This window comes from Blennius ocellaris, assembly GCF_963422515.1.
Source record: "Blennius ocellaris genome assembly, chromosome: 5".
Taxonomy (NCBI): domain Eukaryota; kingdom Metazoa; phylum Chordata; class Actinopteri; order Blenniiformes; family Blenniidae; genus Blennius; species Blennius ocellaris.
The window spans coordinates 12918550-12942314 of record NC_137654.1 but is presented as its reverse complement, the minus strand read 5'-3'; the positions used below and the strand labels follow the sequence as shown (position 1 = coordinate 12942314).

General features: G+C 41.0%; 1 protein-coding gene across 1 annotated transcript in view; it reads right to left on the bottom strand.

The window, feature by feature from the left end:
* Nucleotides 1-23765, bottom strand: part of bsna (bassoon presynaptic cytomatrix protein a) — a gene marked incomplete at both ends in the record, with an annotated part of 136329 nt that overhangs the window by 59608 nt on the left and 52956 nt on the right. The window contains 2 exons of the mRNA XM_080496391.1: nt 7083-8423; nt 8583-8807. Coding sequence (XP_080352517.1) covers nt 7083-8423; nt 8583-8807 — 1566 coding nt within the window. The remainder of the gene's footprint in view (nt 1-7082; nt 8424-8582; nt 8808-23765) is intronic.

Sequence of the window (23765 nt, the reverse complement as noted above, 5' to 3'; positions counted from 1 at the left end):
TTTGAATTCCACCTGGGAAAGTCGGTGTGGCAGAAAGAGGATGAAAAAAGGGAGGCAAAGAGGACGAGATGAAAGGAACAGATGGAGAGGAGGTGGTTGAAAGGAGGTGAGGAGAGGAGGAAAAGGGAAGAAGGAGAGCGGAGGAGGTTGAGCCGTTGTATTATTTATTGTACTGAGATGTCATGAAGTGAAGCAGCGAGCCATTGGTCCATTAGGAGCAGTCGTTCCTGCTGCTGCTGCTCTTACCCTCTATTTTGGTTCTGACTTCTTTCTAAATACGGAAACATGACTCAATTCATCTGTAATCCCTTCACTTAACTTCTCCTTGCTTGCGTCTGGTACTGCGGTGCATGTCTGCCAGCCTTCTTAGTGCATGGCAGTCGTTTGGGATTGAGAGAAATTGTTATTTATATATATATATATATAGTTGCACATAAAATTTACATAAAAGAATCATGAATTTGAAAAAAAATGACTTTCCCACGCAAACAAAGCGAACATTATTATTTAGTTTCTTCTTAAAACTGTGAGTAAAATTAGACAAAAAAAAACAAACTAAACATTTTTAAACCAAGTTAAAGGTAATTTTACTGAAAGGTGTCAGTCCTCACGTCCCATTGATTTCTTAATAGTAGTATACTCTCCCAGCTTGTTGGCTCAGTACCCTGATCAATTATATTTATGAACGATGTATGAATATCAAAGGCTACCAGATCCACAATAAAGGACAAAGTTCCCAAGAAATCCTTCACAGAAAAGCCTCGTTCTGACAGATTGTTCTGAAAATTCCGACTATAAAGTTATATCTTTTACATTCACGAGTGCAGTGGTACACAACGTCCCCCCCACCCAGCTGAGGAAGGTTTCAGACTCTACAGGAACCTTCAAAATTTAAGGGGACAGCAGTTTCTTTGGACTGCTCTGAATTATATTGAATTCCTTTTTTGTTTTGTTTTTGTTTTTAAATATATCAATCTATTAAAAGCTGGCTGATCAAGAGCTGACCATGACCATTGGTGGCCTCAACAACAAGTTCCTGGAGCTCGGATTGGGCGCCGCTGCATTCACAGAAGAGGAATAAAAAAAGACTGCGTGTGTGCGTGCGTGCATGTTTGGTGGTGCACGCGGGTCTCGCACAATGTGACATCTGCTCCTTTCTGTTTGTACTATTTTCAGATGTTGACCAGCAATGCAGCTGAATGGACCATAGAAATTGTTGTGACACACAAACACGCATGCATGTGCGCGTGCGCACACACACACACACAGATGCCAAGTGGATTACATACATTATGCTCACACTTGCACATTAGTATGCTCTCTTTACCATGTTAGTCACCTATAATTACACACATGCACGCACGCACACACGTGGGAAGTGTGCAAACACACTCACACAGGCAGGTTGATGAGTCGACTGCGGAGCCACTTCAGGGTGGATCATTGTGCCTCGGACAACACGAGCTGACGATGAGGATGACTTAAATCAGTTTGGAGTTGATACGTGACGATGTGTTTGTTCCCTGACCGTGTAAATCCAAATCAGGCTTGGTCATCATCTGGCAGCTGTGGACGTTAGTTTGTGGCGTTTATTCGTCAAACACTTTAAAGAACATTATGCAGCTTCTGCGCTTGGTTCAAAATTTTTGTCTCGCTGTTTCATCGCTCCATTAACTTGTGCCTCTCTGGGTGTCTCCCATCAATTTTCAAATTGTTATTCTCTTATTTATTTTACTCAGTGGACCAGAGAGCAGAGCGAACAATGAGTGCGATAATAGAGAGCAGTTAAATGATACTAAAAAGTAACTAGGATGAGGGGAAAAAGAGGTAAATATGAGTATATGTAAAATATGTTACAGAAACATCAACAATTTCTAACTCGACTCGTGAGGGCTCCGTGACCTGAGGATGCAGACGGAAACTTCTATAATGACCAATCAGCTCTGTGGGAACTCATCGTACATGCACACATAATTGAAGACGTACACACAGAGAGGGCCGTGAAATTAGCCGCGTTAACCTTTTGCTCGTCGTGGCATTTGAATGAGGCAGAGCGAAGCGTCTGACTGTGAGTCTGAGTGAGATGACATTATGGTTACTATAGCAGCAATCAGAGTGCTTTATATAGAAACAATCGCTTTGACTGTGATCTCCATTATGCGAGCAGCAACAACAAACGATCAGGTCTTTTCATAGTGAAAAGCCATGATTTGATTACATGTTATGCAAATGGCGAGTACTTTCGACAGAGCAGTATGGCGATGTGAAAGCTTTGTATAAAATAAGGCATAAAGGTCTCTTTGCTGCCAGCTTATGACTATATTTGGGTTTTCTCACAGTCACATCCAACTTTCAACTCTCGTATTTTATGCATTATTATTTCAATTGACGCTGTTATCATAACAATCACTATTCCCACAAAAATATAGGAGTACAGCTAGTTGAAGTTGGGTCCTGCTGAGTCATGCGACCAATACTGAATATTGAGGGATTTATATTTGAGCAAGCAACCAGTCATAAATACATGACATAACTCTCAACATTAGTCACTGCAGACAAAAGAAAAATGATACAGAGCAACACACAGGTGACCAGACTCAACAAAAGCTGATTATTGTGTCAATGTTGGCCTTTTCGTGGCTCAGCAGGGATCTGAGTACAAAATGTACTTTGGTCTCTGCAAGGTTAAACTGACTCATGCAGGGACGCAGTGTGTGGGCCCACAAAGTCACACACAGATTTAATACGGCACACAAACACACCTGAGTGGGCTTACCGTTGGGATTTTCCCTCCCCATGTGCATAAACAGAACTCAGCAGATTATATGTCACAATCCCTAATCAGTGCTCTTCCGATGTGTGTGGCCACCGACAAACACATATTCGCACGCACGTCCAGGTGGACCGGGCGCTGTTATCCTATTAATTGTTCTGACAGCTGAGAAGGCCTGGATGACAGAGTGGACAGAGGAATGGCCTCGTTCACTCATTCACTAACACCTGCTATGTCCTCATGAGGAGGCTGTCTGCTGAGTTATCCAGACTTTTAAGCTGAAGTAAACATTTTATCAAACAAAATTAATGAAGGGACAAAATGCAAAAATTGTGAATGTTGTCGGGAAAACAAGAACTTTGTAATGAAAGGCCAAACTTGAGAAGATAGAAAAGAGAGAGAGCAGAATAAACCAAGTGACGTCTTACTTTTCTCTTTACATATTTCATTGTTGTGTGTGTGTATTATATATATATATATATATATATATATATATATATATATATATATATATATATAAAAAAAACCTTTGTTAAATTATTGATGAATTGAGCAAGAAGCACCTCCATGTTTCTCTCACACAGCATTCCTCTTCCTGTTTCATCTACCCTGCTTTGTAAGACACATTCATATTCCAGTGAAGACACTGGCTTGTGTTATGTCTCAGTGCATAGTGACCTATTAAAAAAAGAGAACATTTGTTAAAGACAACATTTTTCTCCACCGAGAACCGAAAAATGTCAATTTACCGAGATGATGGCCTTCGATCCATGTAATTTTGCAATGATACCTTTTGTGTTAATAAGACTTTTGATTCACATTGTGATCACATACAAGGTGCTCATTAGTTCAACAAACATGGAGCATCCCATGTCAGAATGCCACAGGAAGAAATACTGCAGGCAGGTCTCGCTAATATTTCAAGTGTTCATCTGGATGTGAACCAATAATGAGGGTCGATCCCTGGTGGGATCACATTACACTTTGACCAAAAGCCTGGCTCGAGCTGCACGATATGAGCGAAACATTTGATATGTTGTCATTTGATATTAACACGGTTTCTGCCCCGAATTTACACTGGCTGGATCATTTGTCGACTTCGTTGATTTGAGTCTTTTTTTTAAATTGCTTTTTAGGTCTTGTCAAATTAAATAATCATATTTAAACGTATGGGATTTAAATTTGCAGAGCATTACTAAACAATGCAACTGATTGCAGTTCAGTTAGTTTCTGTCCACATCACAATAACGATAACATTGCAATTCATTGTACAACCCAAGCCTGGCTGCTGCCATCCTTAAAAGCCAGTGCAATGGCCACGACAGCAATAATCTCTGTATTACTATATTTGTGTAAAACCATTTTGCTGTGATTGCAAATTCATTTTTTGGTGCGAGCAAGGCCTTGAGGATCTGATCCCATTCCTTCACTGCCTTTTTTATCCATATCAAGGTAAAATAATGTTGGGAACCAATTTGTTTATGATGTTTCAATCCAAAAATAATAATGGTGCATCTGAAAGGAGAAATCAGTCCCCATAAGACAAGAATTTTGTAAAAACTTGTATTTTTTCCAGAAATTAAGCATCTGAAAGTAAAGCAAACGTGCCAAAATACCTTTATCTGCTTTTCAATGTCTTATTTTTTTTTAAACTAAAGCAAAAGCATACTTAATTCCTTGATGCAGCCCCAGTGCATCACTGCAGCATTATGAGCTCAGTATGCGCATGAGTTTACACCTAAAATTGCTTTTGTTTTTCCCTTGTTAACAATTAAAATTTCTCTAGGCAAGGCATTAAGCCATTTAAGTTAATGAAGGTTTGATATTTCAAAAGGTGCAGAAGTGGTATAAGAGGACCTGTTATGGTTTAAAAAAAAAAATGTAGATCATTCCTCAGGTAGCAGTTTCCACTTCCGCTCGTTGCTTCATGATGCTTCAACATGATGTTTTCACTCTTCTTTCCCTACTGTTTTGCTTAATTACTTTTTTCGTTGCGTGCGTGCATGTGTGTGTGTGTGTGTGTGTGTGTGTGTGTGTGTGTGTGTGTGTGTGTGTGTGTGTGTGTGTGTGTGTGTGTGTGCGTCTTCTCTCTGGACGGGATGCTGCACGTAAGTCAGATCTACATGTCTGTTTTCTTTCTCAGCCTCTATCCACAGCTCTCTTCCCATCTGTTCCCACCTCTGCTTTACTCTGTATCATCCCACCTTCATTTTATCTACTCTGTATTGCTCCAAACCTCTCTCCAGCCATCTTTACTTCACCAAGAGTTCCTGAGATATTCTATATTTTATAAATGTATTTCCATGAGCTTCTATTGATTCAATCTGCATCATTAACTCCATGTGTTTCTGCCATAATCCCGTTTCGCCTACATAATTAGTGCACAGATGAGTGAGGTGAGTAAAGAAATTTCCTGTGGCATGACGTCTTGTATGTCATGACGAGGAAATCCATCAGATGACTCTGCCTCATTTTGTCCCACTAATTATGCCCATATTTTTTGATTCATTCACTTCTTGAGAGACTTTAACCCACATTACACATGAACTCACAGCCATGCTTTTTATGTGTGAAGTCTTCACAGTTCTGCATGAATAAAAGAGTTAATGGTGATTTTTCACGGTCTAAATAACATTTTGACCACTTCCTTTTCTTTGCTGTGTTTCTGTGTTTTTCACTGTAGTAGAGGTAGTTATATTTAACTTTGTGTATTATCTCTAAGTCTGTCTCGAGGCGGCCACAGCACATTACAGTACAGTGCGATGAGCAAATGTACTCCCCACGGACCCTGAAGGCATCGTCACTGCCTCAAAGGAAATATAACGTGAGTTATCCACAATGTGCTCGACTGACCGACTGACAGACGTGCATCTGTGCATCCTTCTTTCCCTCTATAGACATCCATTTCTACATTTTTCTTTTTTCCTTCCAGTCCTTATATAATCCCTCACTGGCATTTGTAGCATCCTCCGTGTCTTCTTCTTCCCCACATTCTTCTCTTTTATCTACTGCTTTCTGTCATCTTTTCAGCCCTCAGCCTGCATCTGGATCAATAAAGAGGAGGTGAGAGAGCAGTCGGCCTTTACACTTGCCCCATTGTACCATGAGGAAAAGCACTTTAGAGGAAAGAAAGAACACATGACTGAAGAGGATGTCTGTGTCTTGTGATTTTGGTTCTCATTGAGTCTTTATCCTTTCTCAATCTTTTAATTTGCCCTTGGTATCTCTTCATTCCTTATATCTCTGTCTTTTTCTTCAATGTCCTACCTTTTCTCAGCCATCATCTATCTCCATTTTGAGCTCTCTGTATTTTGCTTGAAGTCATCTTTGGCTTTACAGCTCCTTTTTTCTTATTTTCAATAGAAATAAGTTCATGAAGTCCAGACTCCCACTTGCTTGTTGAAGTATGACAGTGTTTGTGTTAGTGTCTGTCTTTCAGAAGAGAAATAAATCAGGTCTTCATTCTTCAGAATGCTTCATTCTTTCTTCATAAATGAAAGCTGTGAGAAGGCCAGAATAAAAAAGGTATTTTGTTTGATGCTGAATTGTTCACTATATTGCTTATAGATGGCCTTATAGATGTTCTTACCCAGTTTATACACTGAATCTATTCTCAGTTTGAATGAGCCATAGCTGACTGGGTCTCAGTGTAACACAAAACTCCAAAATGTTGTTCAAAAGACAAGAAAGGGTTTGTAATACAGCAAAAGAGAGGGGGAAAAAACTAAATAAATTATAGGTATGGAAATAAAACAGCAAACCCCTCAGAGGGAAAAGAAAGATGAGTAGTTCATGTTGAATGCATTGACACAAGAATGAATAGCATTTCCTATTTCTACTGACTGGCATCGATTGTCTGGCAAGAGATGGCTGTGTGTGTGTGTGTGTGTGTGTGTGTGTGTGTGTGTGTGTGTGTGTGTGTGTGTGTGTGTGTGTGTGTGTGTGTGTGTGTGTGTGTGTGTGTGTGTGTGTGTGTGTGTGTGTGTGTGTGTGTGTGTGTGTGTCTGTGTGCATGGTTGTTGGTATCACCCTCCAGTGATAATGTGGTTCTCGGGTTCAGTTTACAATTATTACAGTTTCATGGTTAGTGTTGGACACTGATATTTTTGTTGGTTCATCACAAACAAGACAGGTTCGAGATAATAGGTTTAAAATGCATTCTCTTGATGGGAACAATAATGCAAGTTAGATATGTATGTTAGGTATGTGAGAACAGTAATTATTATGACTGTAACAATATTTTGTAACTACTGCAGATACATCTGAGTATGCATCTGCCTTCACACTTCACACACACACTTTGTCTTACCTCCACCAGATGTGGTGTGGGGTTGAAGCCACAGAGGTTACACACTTGGCTGTGACACTGCGTACAGGAGTTGTAGTTTGGAGGGTCGGAGCTGCCGATGTTCAGCTCTGTTTTACAAAGAGGACAGTTCACTTTGGGTTTCACAGGCTCCGGCGCGACCACCAGTGCTGACACAGGTTCTTGTTTCTGGGGCCCTTTTTGCAAATGAGTAGGGGTTTGCTGATGTTGTTGCCCTTGCAGTCCTTTTTGATGATGAGCAGGCGAGTGCTGTTGTGACATTTGTTGTTGGTGGGGCATGGTCTGCTGCTGTTGCTTCTGGCTAGGCCCATGTGGTCCACCCATGGAACCTCCTATTTGAGCTGCACCATGAGGACCTCCCATTTGACTAGGTGGACAAGAACTTCCCATTTGGCTCTGCACATGTGGACCACCCATTTGGCCTGGAACATGATGACCACCCATTTGGCCTTGAGCATGAGGACCACCCATTTGGCCTTGAGCATGAGGGCCACCCATTTGGCCTTGAGCATGAGGACCACCCATTTGGCCTTGAGCATGAGGACCACCCACTTGGCCTGTAGAATGAGGACCACCCATTTGGCCTGGAGCATGAGGACCACCCATTTGGCCTGGAGCGTGAGGACCACCCATTTGGCCTGGAGCGTGAGGACCACCCATCCCAAAAGGTTTGGTGCTGGGTGCTCCTTGTTGTTGCTTATTGTCTGGAGTCGCATTGCTGAACACCACCTTTCCTCTTGCTGGACTCGGCTGGGTGGAGGCTGTTGGTAAGGGGTCAACATTGATTAGGGTACTAGCCTGATTGAGCAGCGATGCCCCGAAGCCAAACAGCTTGGTCAGACCATCCTGGGCAGAAGGGGCGGGCTGACTTTGAGGTCTGTGGGCTGGGGAGGATCCAGCACTTCTGGTCTGGTCATGGTGCCTGGCCATAGGCTGATGCATCGGAGAACCACGACCCAAATCCGGCTGAGAGGGTGCCTTGGTCAAACCAGGGAGGGGAACAGCACCCGGGTGAGGAATACGTGGACCCCCTGGCTGGTTTGGGAGACCAGCTGGACCTCCAACTGGACCTCCAGTAGCTCCTGTAGCTCCAGGACCTCTCTGGGAGTATGGATCAGACCGCATGCCCTGCTGAGAGGGGCCAGTCTGAGACTGGAGGCCACCAGGGCCCTGATGTCTCTGTAAGCCTGGAGAGGCTGGAGGCTGGGCCTGGGAAACTGGCTGTTGTGGATGGTATGACTGGGTCTGAGGCGGGGGATAGTGCTGGGCCTGGGTGTATGGCTGGGCCTGGGAGTATGGCTGGGCCTGGGAGTATGGCTGGGCCTGGGAATAAGGTTGAGTCTGGCCGTAGGGATGCTGCTGCTGCTGTTGATGATGTGGCTGCTGCTGCTGCTGCTGCTGCTGCTGCTGTTGATGCTGCTGCTGCTGCTGCTGCTGCTGTTGATGATGCTGCTGCTGCTGCTGTTGATGCTGCTGCTGCTGCTGCTGCTGCTGCTGCTGCTGGGTGGGCTGACTCCGTGCCAAAGGTTTGGCCTGTGCTGCTGCCGCCGGCTGCGTTGGCTGAGGTGCGGGCTGCTGAGGCTGGACAATGGGCTTAGCTTGATGGGACGGAGAGTGAATCTGCTGCTGGCTCTTCGAGCGAGGCGTGGTCATATCAATGCCAAGAGCCCTCTGCATCTGACAATTCAGACACAGCCATTCCTGGACCTGCAACAGAAAAGATATAAAGATGTGGTTACATATCCTTTTAAAAATATAGTTTTCCCCCTGGAAAAATCATTCAGATCAGTTCAATCCAGGTTTTCACTTTCAAGAAGTATTTAAAGCCAAGTTTGTTATATCAATTCAATGAATAAAATCAATATTTAGCCTGCCATACAGGTATGTGCTATTTTTGCGATCACCATGGAAATCAAATATGTATGTGGATTTGAACGAGACTTGGCAGCAAAACGTACACACTGAGTGGGTCAGTCAGTTTGCTTTGGTGATATATTTTTAGCACTGAAGCCATTTCAATGATTCATCCTTCTGAATGAGATTGATTATGTGAAATATCATTGCTGACTCAGACAGGATGTCTGTATCATCTAAGCTACATGGCCTCAATACATTCATCCAACTTAAAAGCTGCAGAGGGAATACATGTGGACGCTGCACATACAAGTAATTCATATTTCTTTGCAGGGAAAGCTAAATGTGCAGAGAGAATGGTGGTAATCAACCCAAAATAGATGAGGAGGGAGCGAAATCAACCACAAATTGACTGCAATGTTGAGAGCTGAGCTGAAACTGCAACACACACACGCACCTGCACACACACACACACACACATACACATACACACACACACACACAAATCAATCCATACGGCTAAACACAGGTATGCACAGAAATCAAGTGTTGACGCAATTGAGATACAGACATACAGACACAAATACACAGTCAGACCAAATAAATACGCAACACCTCTCTGCATCTAAAAATAAGAATAAAGCATCACCCCTCCTCATTCTCCTCCTCTTCTTCTTCTTCTTCTTCTTCTTCTTCTTCTTCCTCTTCTTCCTCTGTCCTCTTCCTTCCTTCTCCTCTTCCTACAGATGAGAGCTGATACTCCCTCGTGTCCGGACCTTGCTTGGCACTCTAATTTCTCCCGACTGCAAAAACAGAGCTCCTCTCTCGGCTGTGTCAACCTGCTCTCATCCTGTCTGTCCTACGGTAGCGTTGCATCGGAGCACTGCAACCGAGCTGCCATAAATAGTGCTATTTTAGCTCCTCTGCAGCTAGAGCAAAACTAGTAAATCTCAGCACGTTTCAAGCGTTTCTCTCATTCGCTTCTCTTCCCACAATGCAATGCGTAAATGTACTGTATTACCCCGCCCGCTACTTAATTCACCCCACATTCTCTGATCCGGTGCTACAGGGCAAGGTGGCTCCTTGAATTTGTGAGGAAGATGTGGAAACATCCGGAGAGAAGAGGGGGAAAATGCCTGCATCAGTCACGTCCCCAAACTAAGCAGTTCCTCCCACTGTGCTGTCCCAACCTGCTTTGCTGCCTGGCATTTTCGAGCTTGACAGCATTACTGATCCCATGTTCTGTCAACTCAGCGGCTGCCGTCACTGCTACAGCCTGACAAACCTCAATTCACCATTTTTCTTCTCTTCCTCAACCCCCCTCTTTTCCACTAATTTTTGATGCTAATCCCATTTTTCTGTTCCCTCTCGGCTCAGGCTGAAAATGTAGGTCTCGCTCCTTGAATAGCTGAAGCGGATGGAGATTTGAAAGTCTAATTTTGCTGTGAAGGCTCCTCCTACATTGTGCAGCCATAATTACATCTGATGAAGATGGCGAGAGGGAGATGAAGAGGAGGCTGTGTGATTTTAATGAGTCCCTGTCTACCCCTCCGCTTTATAAACTACATCACAGGAGACACATGAAGGAATGAGGGATGCAGTGAGGGATGGTGGGATGGGATAGAGCAGCGAAGAGAGGAGCAGAGCAGAGCAAACATTGGAGCGAAAGGAGTCAGCAGTTTTTTAATCCGCGCAGCTCTTCAGCTCTCATCATGTCAAGCTTAATCAACAGCACCGCAGCACTGAATAACCACTTCTTCCTCTTCACTGAGGCTAAAAGCAGCCAGTCCTCTACTGTTCATACCTGAGGACCGTTGTAACAGGTGGACAGCAAACTCATTAGTAGCTTGTAGTATAGTAAAGTACAAAAATGAGCGTTGTACTGTAAGTATGGGTACTGAATTGCCATTGACGGACGAAACTGGGCCATTGCATGACCTGTTAAACTGTCTCTGACCGGCCCGTATGAGGCCATTGGGAAACCATGAATCATATGAAAATTAGTGTTCATAATGCATGCAATATAACTACAGGCTTTATTTTAATTAACAAAACTACTTCTTGATTTGTGTACCTTCATCTATCTTCACTGTGATGACTATAGACCTAAATCCTTACGGCTTACAATTGATGAAAATTGATGGCACTGTGGGTTTGTGTGACTTTGTGTTGTAGAGATTACATAGAAAATGACTTCGATAATCCATCATTTCAAATCCTGAAAATAGTGTTGGAAAAGAATGTGACAATTTAGAGGAAAATTCAACACTAGTCCAGATTAAATGAGACAGAGTAGTTATGTATATTTACAGTCAATACTATGAAAATACATATTTTTCCTATAAAGTCAAAACATTAGGATGAGCAGCAAGTGTACATTGGATGTAATGAAATAGAATGTATTCTCACTTCATGCAATGTGCACATTACTATAGGTTTAATCCAGCTTTTTTTCAGCCATGGATCCCGATGAGCTCCACTGCATATTTATTTTAAATATCTCCTTTTTAGCAGTATTTGTATCTGTGCTGAATCTGTGTAAATCAGATATTGTGAGTATTTAGCTTATGATGTAAGGAGTCTAAATCAAGACAATCTAATAGTATATCACGCAGTTCGAGGTATTAAAGTCTTCCTCAAACGGCAGCATAATGGTTGTGGTCATTGTTTGTGAATGATAAGATATAAAAATGATGTTTTAAAATTACAACAGAAAATAATAATGATGACGGCTAGGATTTATATGGCGCTTTTTTTGAGGTGGGTCATAGTGCATACAGAAACCATTATTCATTCACACCAGTGGTAGCCACAGCTGCCCTGGGGCATGCTGACAGAGGCGTGGCTGCCAATTCGCACTTACAGCCCCCTCGGTTATTGGACGACCCACTCTACCACTGAGCCACAGTCGCCCCACAACTGAAAAAATGATCTGAGTGCTCATAGCAGCATGAAGTAAAAACTGATTGACAGTATTCAGTTATTTCTGACTTAACCTTTACCTAACGGGTCCCACTGAGAAGAAAATTCTCCCCTTTAAGAGAAAGCCAATCAGGAAGCAGCATGTAGCTGCTGACAGGTAATGCAATAAGTCACCCAGGAGGACAGTACCATACTGAGTGAATGTAGAAAAACATCTTTACTGCAAAGGGCAGCGACAGCTCGGCACTTGTTTGCATTAAGTGGTAAAGATTTGGGACAAACTGTTTGCAGACTGGCCACCTACTCGGCAGGCAGAGACAAAATGCAGACAGACAACATCCGACATTGTTTATGAGCAGTCGCCATCATGTGACCCTCCGAGAGCCTCCGGGCTCTTTGAAGAGTGCTGACCTCTTAGTTGAAAGTCGCAGCTCTGACAGAGACAGATAAGACTGTCACAACACAGCTTTGAAAGGTAGGTGGAGGAAGATGAGCGTGCAGGAGTCACCTCCAGTTACAGGGCATTTAGACCTGCCTGTGTACGCCGCACAGTCCTCAGTCAGTTGTTAAATGGGATGTGGAGGTCAATCTTAAGGATCGTAGAATAATTAGTTAAAAATGTCTTTTCTGAAAAGGATGAAAATGAGACCTGCTGATGTTGTCCTTCCCAGGAGCAGGAAATGTGATAGATGGATAATACCTGTGCGACTTAAAGGTATTCCACCATAATTCTCAATTCTCGATTCTATTTAAAAAAATTTTTTGCATGAATTGCTTTCAATATTTAATATTATTCAGGCAACAAATACAAAAGTTATACTATATAAATTCTGAAAACATTTCATTTATTTCTTCATCCATCTGGAGCTGTATCAAACCAGTGCAGTTCTCATTCTACAGGCAGTTACAACATGCTATGGCATGATGGGACCCATCGATTTATTTATTTGACTAAATAATAAGCTATCGCTTTTCCTTTTCTTGCTTCCCTTTATCTTTGACCCATCAAATTGGTTGATAACATTGATACACTATTATTTCTATGAATACTGAAATATTGTGTAGTATTATACCGAAATCACCGTGAACATCTTATATAGCTGCATTCTGAAGAAATGTACTCTTAGGCTTGAAAACAAATAATCATTGTGATTGAGTCAATATAAGTCTTCTAAAAGGTATTAAGGAATTTGCTTATTTTCAAATGAAGACTGATGAAAAATTTTGATTAGATTAGATCAGTTATTTTGAATATATGTCATGGCAATATTTTCACCACGTTTCCTGGATAAATATTTGAATTTTGAATACTGCTCAATTAAATGATCAGTTTCAAAGGCAATTTACCAATAGAATAAACTGTAAAAATAAAACATTTGATCTTAGTCAGGTTGAGAAAACACTGCCAATAATTCAGCAGAAATAAATGTAACTCTAAACACAGATAATTATGGAGTAATTCCTTAAATGTCCAACATAAACTGAGTCTGACATATTACTATTTGACCCATATTATATACAAAACTACACTAAACTACATCCCCAAACACGTTCACAAGCACACAATAGGTGGATCTGTTTTTACAACATATATGAATTGATCAGTTCAGTATGCAAATGCTCTCCGGTCTTATGGTTACTGTATTCATAACAATGATGTCATCATTGATAGTATGGTTTATTTAAAGCATAACATCTACTGCAAATATGGCAAAACAAATGATTAATACTATAAAATTCTGGATCTAAAACCTGCACAAATTAATATACACATTTTTAATATGTTTCCATATGCACATATAAAAAATGCTTTTTAATATACATGGACATTCCAACATAGTGTAGAAGATGACAGCAGCTTCTCGTCTCCAGCTTATTGTAAGAAGCTCAGCTCTCCTCAAACCTGCAGGACTCTGATTTCCTCCCTGAACGTTTCAGTTCATTTCTTTCTCCATTTCTGCCATTTTTATTACTGTGAGAGATTTTCACACACAGGCACGCGCACACACACACACACACACACACACACACACACACACACACACACACACACACGCACGCGAAGACCCAAGCTCTTCTGGTAAGAGCCATTGACCTGCAGGTCAGGTCTATCTACTCAATGAGATGAACTTGCGCAAGCACACACACACACACACACACACACACACACACACACACACACACACACCACACACACACACACACACACACATTTTGATTTTGAATGTGGGTTTTTCGCTGCAGTTCCAGAGAATTGATAAAAAAAAACACTACTTTTGTCACGTCAATGATAAAGTTGTAAAGCACTTTTACTAAATTACATTGCTGAATGATCCATGTCAAACATCAAGAGTCAAGAGAGTATTTGTATATGCAATTACACATTTTGTGGATAACATTTTGCAGCAACCAAGCTAACCAGGCAGCATACTGAAAGTGGAAGCATAAAATACAGCACTTATTCTGTCTTCAGCATGGAGACGAAGACCAACTAAGTAAAGAGAACAAATTTAAAAGATTATATAAGCTGCCTATTGTTTGATTCACTGCAGTGTTAAATCAAGTGACTTCCCAGATAACAAGAGCAGAAACTAAAACAATTAAATTGGGCAAAATTGTGTGTCAAATGCAATATCAGTCAAAAAATAGCTGGAATATGATATATGTAGCTCTACTTTTGCGTATACGAGGCAAAAGGAAGTTTCTTCCGAGTGCGGTTCACTGTGACTCTAATTCGTTATTATCTGGCCTGGAGACACAGATGAGGGAGGGAGGGAGGGAGGGAGGGACGAGAATGGAGGATCAGGATTCAGTCAAATAGCTAAAACGGCGTAGAAAAGGAAATCTATGAGGTCTTCCTCACTGCCTGTCTTTCTCATTATCTCACATCTCTATATCTCTCTGAGTGCTGGTGCGAGTATCCTCTAATTAGGAGAACCAGCTAATGGGACACAAACTGAATGCAGCACCTGGTGACTCATGTAGGCATCGTTTATTGTACATTTCACAGTAGATTTGTGTTCTGTGAGAAAAAAAACGACACAACAAACTGGCGATTGGTCGGTCTTTCCCCGTGGTCCCAAACTGTTAAATAAAAGCTTTGAAGACACACTTTCTCTGTTGTTTTGTACAAACACACACTGCTTTTCCAAATACTCAACACAAATACAGAAACACACACTAACCTTTGTTCTGTCATCACCAGAGAAGAAAACTATCCTGTCACTTTAAAACTCCACCAATGAACCATCGTGCATGTGGCTGCTGCACGCAAAGTGTGACATGGATACAAACCCAGTCACACTGAAAGACACACACACACACACACTCACACACACATGCACACATGCATAAACATGGCAACCAGCTGCCGACATAAAATATTCATGCTGCAGATCTCCAAAGGCTTCGACGCTGAACAGGTGACTGATTGTCCACATCATTTCATCACTTCATACTTCATCCTTCTAACTCTTATCAGCCATGTTTACTCCAGAAAAGGTGTGTTTTTTGGGGGGAGCGATAAAGTTTTGGTGAATGTGCACACAGCACTCCTTGCTCGTCCTGCAGCATGCTCCCTGGAAGCTGTCCAGTGCAACCGGCTCCGGTGCTCCGCTGCTGGCAGCCGCTGGAGCGTTTGGATGACAAGTGCTTCGCTCAAGGACGGCTCAAAAGACTTAATGGGCCCTCACATGTGCGGAAGTGCAGCCACCGTGCAGTAATCCTGCAGTGATATCTCCTTTCATTACACCACCTTGCATTTGCAGATACATCTGTCACATTGTCTGAGCTGTTCATTTTAGAAATGTGAAGCAAAATAATGTCCAGTGCAGTTCATTCGGGTTGTACCTTGTAAACGAGAGCTCAACTAAACAAGGTCCAATTGGCTTTGCTTCACCCTTTTGTTCCTATTCTGTTGCTGCTGAGAGGATTTATAAGATTGTATATACTTCTCAAAAGCAAAACTCTGATAGCGTCTGTGCTCCCAGGAAGTAGAGAAAAAGGGTGTTTCACCCATACATAAGTCATCAAAGTGTCTCCCAGGACTTCTGTAGTGTGGCCATACAATCACAGAGAAGATTCCCACATTTCCTTCTAAAGCTTACAGGGAGGGCTGTATCAAAACACTGCCATGAACTTGGAGGAATGGGCAGAACCAGTCAGTCACTTTACAACCATATAATTGTAATCATGAAAGGTTTAATCATGATTTGTGTTCCACAGCATGAGGTTTTCACAGGGATTGACACATTTTCCGAAATTTGACACAAGCCTCATGCGGTCCCTATATCAAGTTTCCAGTCACTAATTATCCTTACATGCCTGTTTTTAAACTGAGGGAGAACATGCAAACTGGCTCGGACAAGACAGGAGTGTGGAACACTTCTCCACGGTACAGTCCTCATCAGTCCAACCTCTATGGGGTTATATAAACATATGCTTCACTTTATGCGAGCACTGCAAACTTTTACATGTAGAAGAAACAAAGAAAAACTCAATTGATAATTCTTATCATGACTTCTGACAAGTAAAATGAAGCTGCACGGGGAGTAAGCAGAAGTGGGGGCTGCTTTTGAGATGTACACTGGCTAAGATATTTTATCCCTGTCTGGACACAGTGAAAGGCCTAATGTAGAAATACACATACGTCGCTTACAGGTTGCTGTCATTACACGAAAGTGAGTTTGAATTAACTCGCCATGAGTCGTAATTGCCTCGGAGTGGCTGGAAATGTCCCTTGTAATGTAAAGTAAATGAAGCCCACCTCAGGCATTAGAGGCTGTTTGTGGCTTGTTGCTGTGGTCGACTCACCAGCTGCTCATTTTACCTGTCAGGGGAATAGGCTGCAGCACATGCACATTATTGCTTATCGTGCAGATACTCTAACTATGCAAACACACACATTGTCAATTCATTACTTTACAGGGAGTGAATTAAAAAAAACCATAATCTGCAGACTTATAACAACAACGAGAGCAACACCTAACATTTATCTAACCATAGTCTAATGATGGTGAAAATCTAAGGCTTCTTCTTTTGCTTGTCCCCACAAATAAGCGAAGTCCCCAGATATGTGTCCCCACAATACTAACAATTATCCACACGCACACACACACACACTAATAACTGCATGCAGTGCATTATGCAGCCCTCCCAGGCTTGTTGAGAATTCATATGCACCTGACATATACACAGCTTTTAATAGAACTGTCGATCAACAAGGTGTACAGCCTTTCGGGTCAAAGTGGGGGAGGGATGGAGGGCACCTACGCCAGAGTGGGAGTGACTAAAGTAAAGAGAAATCCAAGCTCCATCTTCCCTGGGCCTCACGAGGAGCTCAGGAGAGCTTATTGAATAACCAGTTATAATTTTCATTAAGGGGAGTGTAATCGAAAAGATCCTTATAACTAATGTAAGAAAAGAGCCATGAGTAGAGGATAGATAAACATGTGATCTGAATGGAATAATCACTATGTCAGGAACACGCAGTGGGTAGTATACAGGAGAATGCAACTTGAGAGGAAGGGCAAAGAGTTTGTTCCTTATTTCAAACCCAAACAGCACACACTACAGTATAAGCGGTTGAGCAGACGATAATTCACTCCAGCCAGGCTACAATGCTGCAACCCAAATATCCTACATGGAAATAGCTGCAAATATACGGTTTATGGAAGAAAAATTGCAAAATGTAACTGTTAATGAAGAAGTGCCTCTGAATATTAAATTATTTATCGGCCTATTTTGTATATTTCTACATCGAATAAGGTAAAGTGGTTGTTTATTACCTACTCCATGGAGGATAAGCGCTGCATTGTCTGCACCTTGGCCTTGAAAGGATAAGCTACTTTTCAAAGAACATGTTTGGCAAAAAATAGAAAGAAATAGATAAAAACTCCTTCATGAACTGATTGAAATATCTTTTTTATTTACCTCCTTCTTGTGTATATTTTGCTCTCTACATTTACAAAATATCTCTCTCATATATATATATATATATATATATATATATATATATATATATATATATATATAGAGAGAGAGAGAGAGAGAGAGAGAGAGAGAGAGAGAGAGAGAAATACTATGAGTAATTTCAGAAATGGAAAGAGCCATTAACATGATCTCACCGCATGTTCCACGTTTATCTTGAGCAAGTTATTATGTGAAGGTTTTAATGCAGAGTTTGTCTGGCAGGTGACAGAGTAAAGTACTGATCAATGTTCTCCACAGAAGGAAGGACATTCCAGGAAGTATTCTTATGATGATGTACTGAGATCCTGCAGCTAATTTTACCACATTCTTGACTGCCATAACCACACACCAAGCTTCAGCTCAACACTGGCATGCCAACGACTTCTGCTGTTTCCACATAAATGGACCTTTTTCAAAACGTTGCTGTGTAAATGCGAAACTTTTCTTTGAAGGAAAATGTGAAAACAATGCGTTTGCCATGTGAGTGATGCCTATGATAGCTCAGAACAGCATACTATCAATGTAAAGTCATACCTTGAAATATACTGGTGACGACAATCAAGAATGAATGAAACACTGTTGGAATCATATCGTTTCTATGAAGTTATCAGTCATTAGTTCATTAGTTGTTTTTTTTTTTGTCCTTGCATGACTAGAGTTGTATCTCTGCAACTTTGTCTTCAACTTGAGCAACTTGAGCATCAGCCAAAACCTTTTATCCTGATGCTCCCTATTTCACTGGACTCCCGACAGCAATGTGATTAGCTAACCTTTATGGGAGAAGTCTTTATGTTTGGTAGTTTATCTCCGCTGTTTTGATTGTATTGCAGAGCATCAACTCGCTGATGTAACTTTAGCTGACCTGAATGAGTGAATCAGCGAATATAATGACAGACGCCGCTGTGCTGCCAGCTCAACCAAAGTGACAAAGCAACACCACAATAATGCGACGACAGACTTCGTAAGACAAGTTGACACAAAAACTACTTTTCCAAGTCTATACTTGTGTTTTACCCTGGATACTTGAAATTTCAGCATGGATTTGTTTGTCTTTATGCCATAAAAAATGACAGAGATTTATTCCGTTATTAAAGATGTGTTTTCGTCCTGACAAAGAAGACTGATGGGTGTCCACATTAAAATACACTCAGGAGTTTAAAGGGTGGGTCGGAGAGTGTTTGGCTGACAGCAATAGAACACGCTGACAGATTAGATGCTCACATTTTTAATGATGCAGGAAAATCAGCCTAAATGAACGTGGACACATCAGGGAAAATTATAAAGTGATAAAGTGAGTTTTGAAAATGTAGGTTCTTGTGAAACTTAATCATTCAATTATGTTTAAAAGTAAACGTTTATTAACTAGAAAGTGATCGTTTTCATTACTGTTAGATGTAATTTTTTACAAGGATTTTTATATCCCTGCAGAAAGCTTTATTTCATTCCATATAATGGCAATGACTGTATTTGAGGATGGGCTCTTATGCAAATACGATGACCGGTCCTGTACCTATGTATAAATGCCTTCATACAATTACCATCTTTCTGTCTTTGAAGAGCAAAAGCAGGAACATGTCAGAGGTAAAGCTCTCTGTCATAAGATCTTGTCTTTGACAAGAATAATGCAATTATAACTCAATATACAGTTAATGGGATTTGAGAGATTGAAAAAAAAAATCCACATCATTCACTAATACTCCTGGAATGAAAGAGAATAACCTTAAGATGTATCATGGAAGACGACTTCTCATTCACTAACCAATAGCACTACAGCTGACAGTTCATTCTATGCTCCATTTGTGTGGATAAACACACACACAGGCATGCACACACACACACACACACGCACACACACACACACACACACACACACACACACACACACACACACACGCACACACGCACACACGGACACACACACACGCACACACACACACACACACACACACACACACACACACACACACACACACACACACACACACACACACACACACACACACACACACACACTGCTTGTGCCATCCATACTCTGCCTCTCCTCACTGAATAACCTCAGCTGGTCGATTGTATTGACCACGATCACACTATAATGCATGTTTTTTAATTAAAATCTGGCTCAGCATTTTCAGCGAGATCTACTATGATCACAGCCTCTACGCATGTGTGTGTGTGTGTGTGTGTGTGTGTGTGTGTGTGTGTGTGTGTGTGTGTGTGTGTGTGTGTGTGTGCGTGCGTGCGTGCGTGCGTGCGTGCGTGCGTGCGTGCGTGCGTGCGTGCGTGCGTGTGTGTGTGTGTGCAGCCATGCATTGATTAGAAAGAATGTTCAGGATGGGTCCAGACTGCAGAATGCCACTCCCACTTGAAAATAATGACAAATCCAGCCAAATCTAATAACTTCAATCTAATCAAAATGTGCATCTAAGCTGATTTTCTCTGAAACATTTGTTTCTCAAACAGGATAATTTAATACGGACATGAGTGAATGGCAATAATACCTTTGTTAATGGAACAGAAAATGTATTTGCACATCTATCAACAGAATCGTTTTGAACATTTCAAGAAGTTACAAAGCACACCAGGTATAGAGTCTTTTTGTCAAAATATGTAGAAGTCGACACAGAATGTAGTTTGTGATCATTGGATAGAGCATCTTCCAATGGGAAACAAACTACAAGGGGGAAAATCGCTTATTATAAGTCAGATCGATTTTTTAAATCAAAATATTTAGTGATTACAAACTCAGTTGAAAAAGTTTATGCAGAAAACTTTTAGGAACATAGCTGGCCATGAGTCCACACAGGCCTCGGGAGTATATATAATCTCAATTAATGTTGTCAAAGCCGTGAAAACAATAGTAGATTTGATTTCAAATTCAGATCAGTTCTTCATACAGAATAGGAAAACTAAATATGTTTCCACCTATGGGATTAATGGTGTTTAACGTCAACAAATGAGAAATGATGACAGGATAATAACAGTCAGGATAAATTACGTGTTTTTATGTAGCGTTTATCCTACTGGATGGCCTGTCTTTTCTGCTGCAAAATGTGGAAAAAGGCAATTCTGATACTATAGTACTCACATAAATAAAAGCCCACACAGTGCATGTTTTATTAATATTCATCTCTCAGTACAATTATCCAGTAAGAGACTCGCAGGAAAGCACCCACAGCTTTAGCCTCTCTTCAATAAATTATAATTTTTAAACTTTTTGACTAACAAGAAAAGAAACTCAGATTAGGAGAGGAGCACAACGAACACAAAAAAGCCTTGATGTGATAATTATTCATTAACGAGAACTCCGGAAGTTAAAAAGAGTTCAAATGAATATTACAGTCTGGGGAACGTCACTGTATTACATATTCAACTTTATTATTCAAAGATAGCTGCTTTTGCTCTCACAAAAAAGAAACTCATATTTATCAGCATGAGCAGTGAGTTTTTACTATTGACTGAATGTAAATATAGTTTTCTTTTAGTATAGTTTTTTTTATAGTATAGAAGAATTCCAGTCTCGTGGTCATTTCTAAAATAAATAAAACCCTAAAAACATATTCTACCACCAGAAATACATACATCAATGGTTTAAAATTCTATAAAGATCCTTTAGCTGTATACCTACACCATACCAGCATCATTATATATGTATGCTGTCAGTGTGTGTTTAGAAAAATATACATAATGCAACAGCTATAGGAGACAATTCTTGACATTTCACTGTATTTTGCACCAGAAGGTTTTATTGAATTGGCTTCATGTTGAGATTGTAGCAATTTTCCAAATTAATTGTTTGATTTTGTAAAAATATCCACATTTTCTTCAGATATACTTTGCAACACAACACAGTTTAAATATGAAGGTTATTATGGCACTATTTTACCTGTAAGCAGCCCCTGAATTAAAATGTGTTTGGCATCCTTGATTAAATAATATTGAAGATGGGTGGAAATTGAATCAGTCCCTCTGACATTAGTAATACAATTGTACTAGACACTATGAAAGTCTTTCATACACCAAAGTAGAAAATGCTTAGTTATAGTGTTAAATACTAATTGTACCAATGGTGTGTAATTTATTGGACGATAAACACCAGTGGAAATCCTCTCAAGTCAACAGAGGGTGTGACATTAAGAAGCAATAATACAACTATGACATGCCTGAGAAGCTGCAGCTTTGGTTTAACATCTCCAACATTGAAGGAGGTACCCGAGCTATGCAACTGTGGCCATGACTGTCAGCCCAATGTGATCTATTTTGAGTTTATTTAAGGAAAAGCTCAAAAGAAATGTTCAAAGTGAAACACACTTTAGCGTCACAGACATTTCTCAGAAGGGAAAAGTGACCAGCTAACAGAGTTTGATTAATTGATTTAACATTTTAATTTTCTGCTTTGATTAGATTCCTTTGATGACTGGAACAACCCCATGAGGCTGACATATTATTGAGGACATCATGTCAAAGGGCTTCTGTCATCTTAAAGAGGAAGAGACCGATAAGACATCTCTCAACACAGGAAGCCTTCCAGACAGCCGAACACCGCCGACCTGTTTGCGGAGGTATGAGAGTGTGAACGACGTGTATCACCTCTACCTCAAACAGTCTTATCAGACTGGGACAGCAACCTGGCTATCCTTTTAAAAACCTCCTAAGGCCAGTCGCTTCCTTTAGCAGTAACCACTGCTCTCCCTCCTTTCTCTCCTTCCTGTCCTTTTAACTGTGCGTGCGTGTGTGTGTGTGTGTGTGCGTGTGTGTGTGTGTGTGTGTGGGTGTGTGTGTGTGTGTGTGTTTGCATCATTGGCAGGTTTGAGTCTATTTTGGAGTGCGAGAATGATCAAATATGAGCAGACGTGCAGACATGAGAAAATTTGTGTGTAGAGATCATTGATGCAGCAGAGCAAAAGATTGCGAGTGTGTCCTCAGACAACCTCTCTCAATCACAGCCTGACTGAGGCGTCAGGGGAGATCTCTTTAAATAGGAGAAAGACACTAAACATGGAAGTGTGGAGATAAAGGAGTTTGGAGTGACTGGATGGGATATTCAAGTTTTGGAATTTAACAGAAAGAAAAAACTACCATCAATCAATTTTCCATGGATTTCTGATGGCAATGCGAGACTATAATCCAAATCAGAATACTTCTCTTGAACCTAATCAAGTCAATAACCCCACATTCTTTGCTATTTTACTGAGAGATAGTAGAGTCCAATTCTCTGAAGTCAATTAGTGTGAAGCCTGGAGTTCTCTGGGCTGTTTGACAGCACAAAGGCTTAATGCTTCACAGGCGGGTGCTGCTCCTCGAGAACAGACAGCGCAAAAGTTCAGTTTGGTGTCAAACTGAACTGTAGATAATCGTGGAAAGAGAAAGCCCAATGCATAAAATTGCCTTAAATATAAATGGTTCTGGAAAACAGTCAAAGACACTAAACCCAGCAAAGGCCAAAAAGAGACTTTTTCCTTTGACAAAGAACCTAGAGAATAAACCAAAAGGAGGCAAATGATGACAGATATAAAATTTTCACTATATCTTAGCTTACATTTATTTATTGTGACGGTGAAACGCCTCAGTCAAAGTACCTGGAAAATGTATATATTGATGTCAGATGGCCAGAAATGATCACAGCTCATCTTAACTGTATGTCTGACTGACTGACTGACTGACTGACTGACTGATCGTAAGTTTCCGTCTGCCAGCAGAATGCATTAATCATTTAGGAGCGGCTCATTATGAATTCCTCCAAACTCCAGGGCTCGCAGCAGCACTCCTGCGCGTACGTACGTCTTTACAAGGGCACAATGTGTTTATGGGGCAAGCAGACTTGAGTTTGCATTCATTTTCTATTGATGGACCGAATGTTTGCTGTTCTAAATTGTTTTTCCGTGTGTGTGTGTGTGTGTGTGTGTGTGTGTGTCGGTGTTA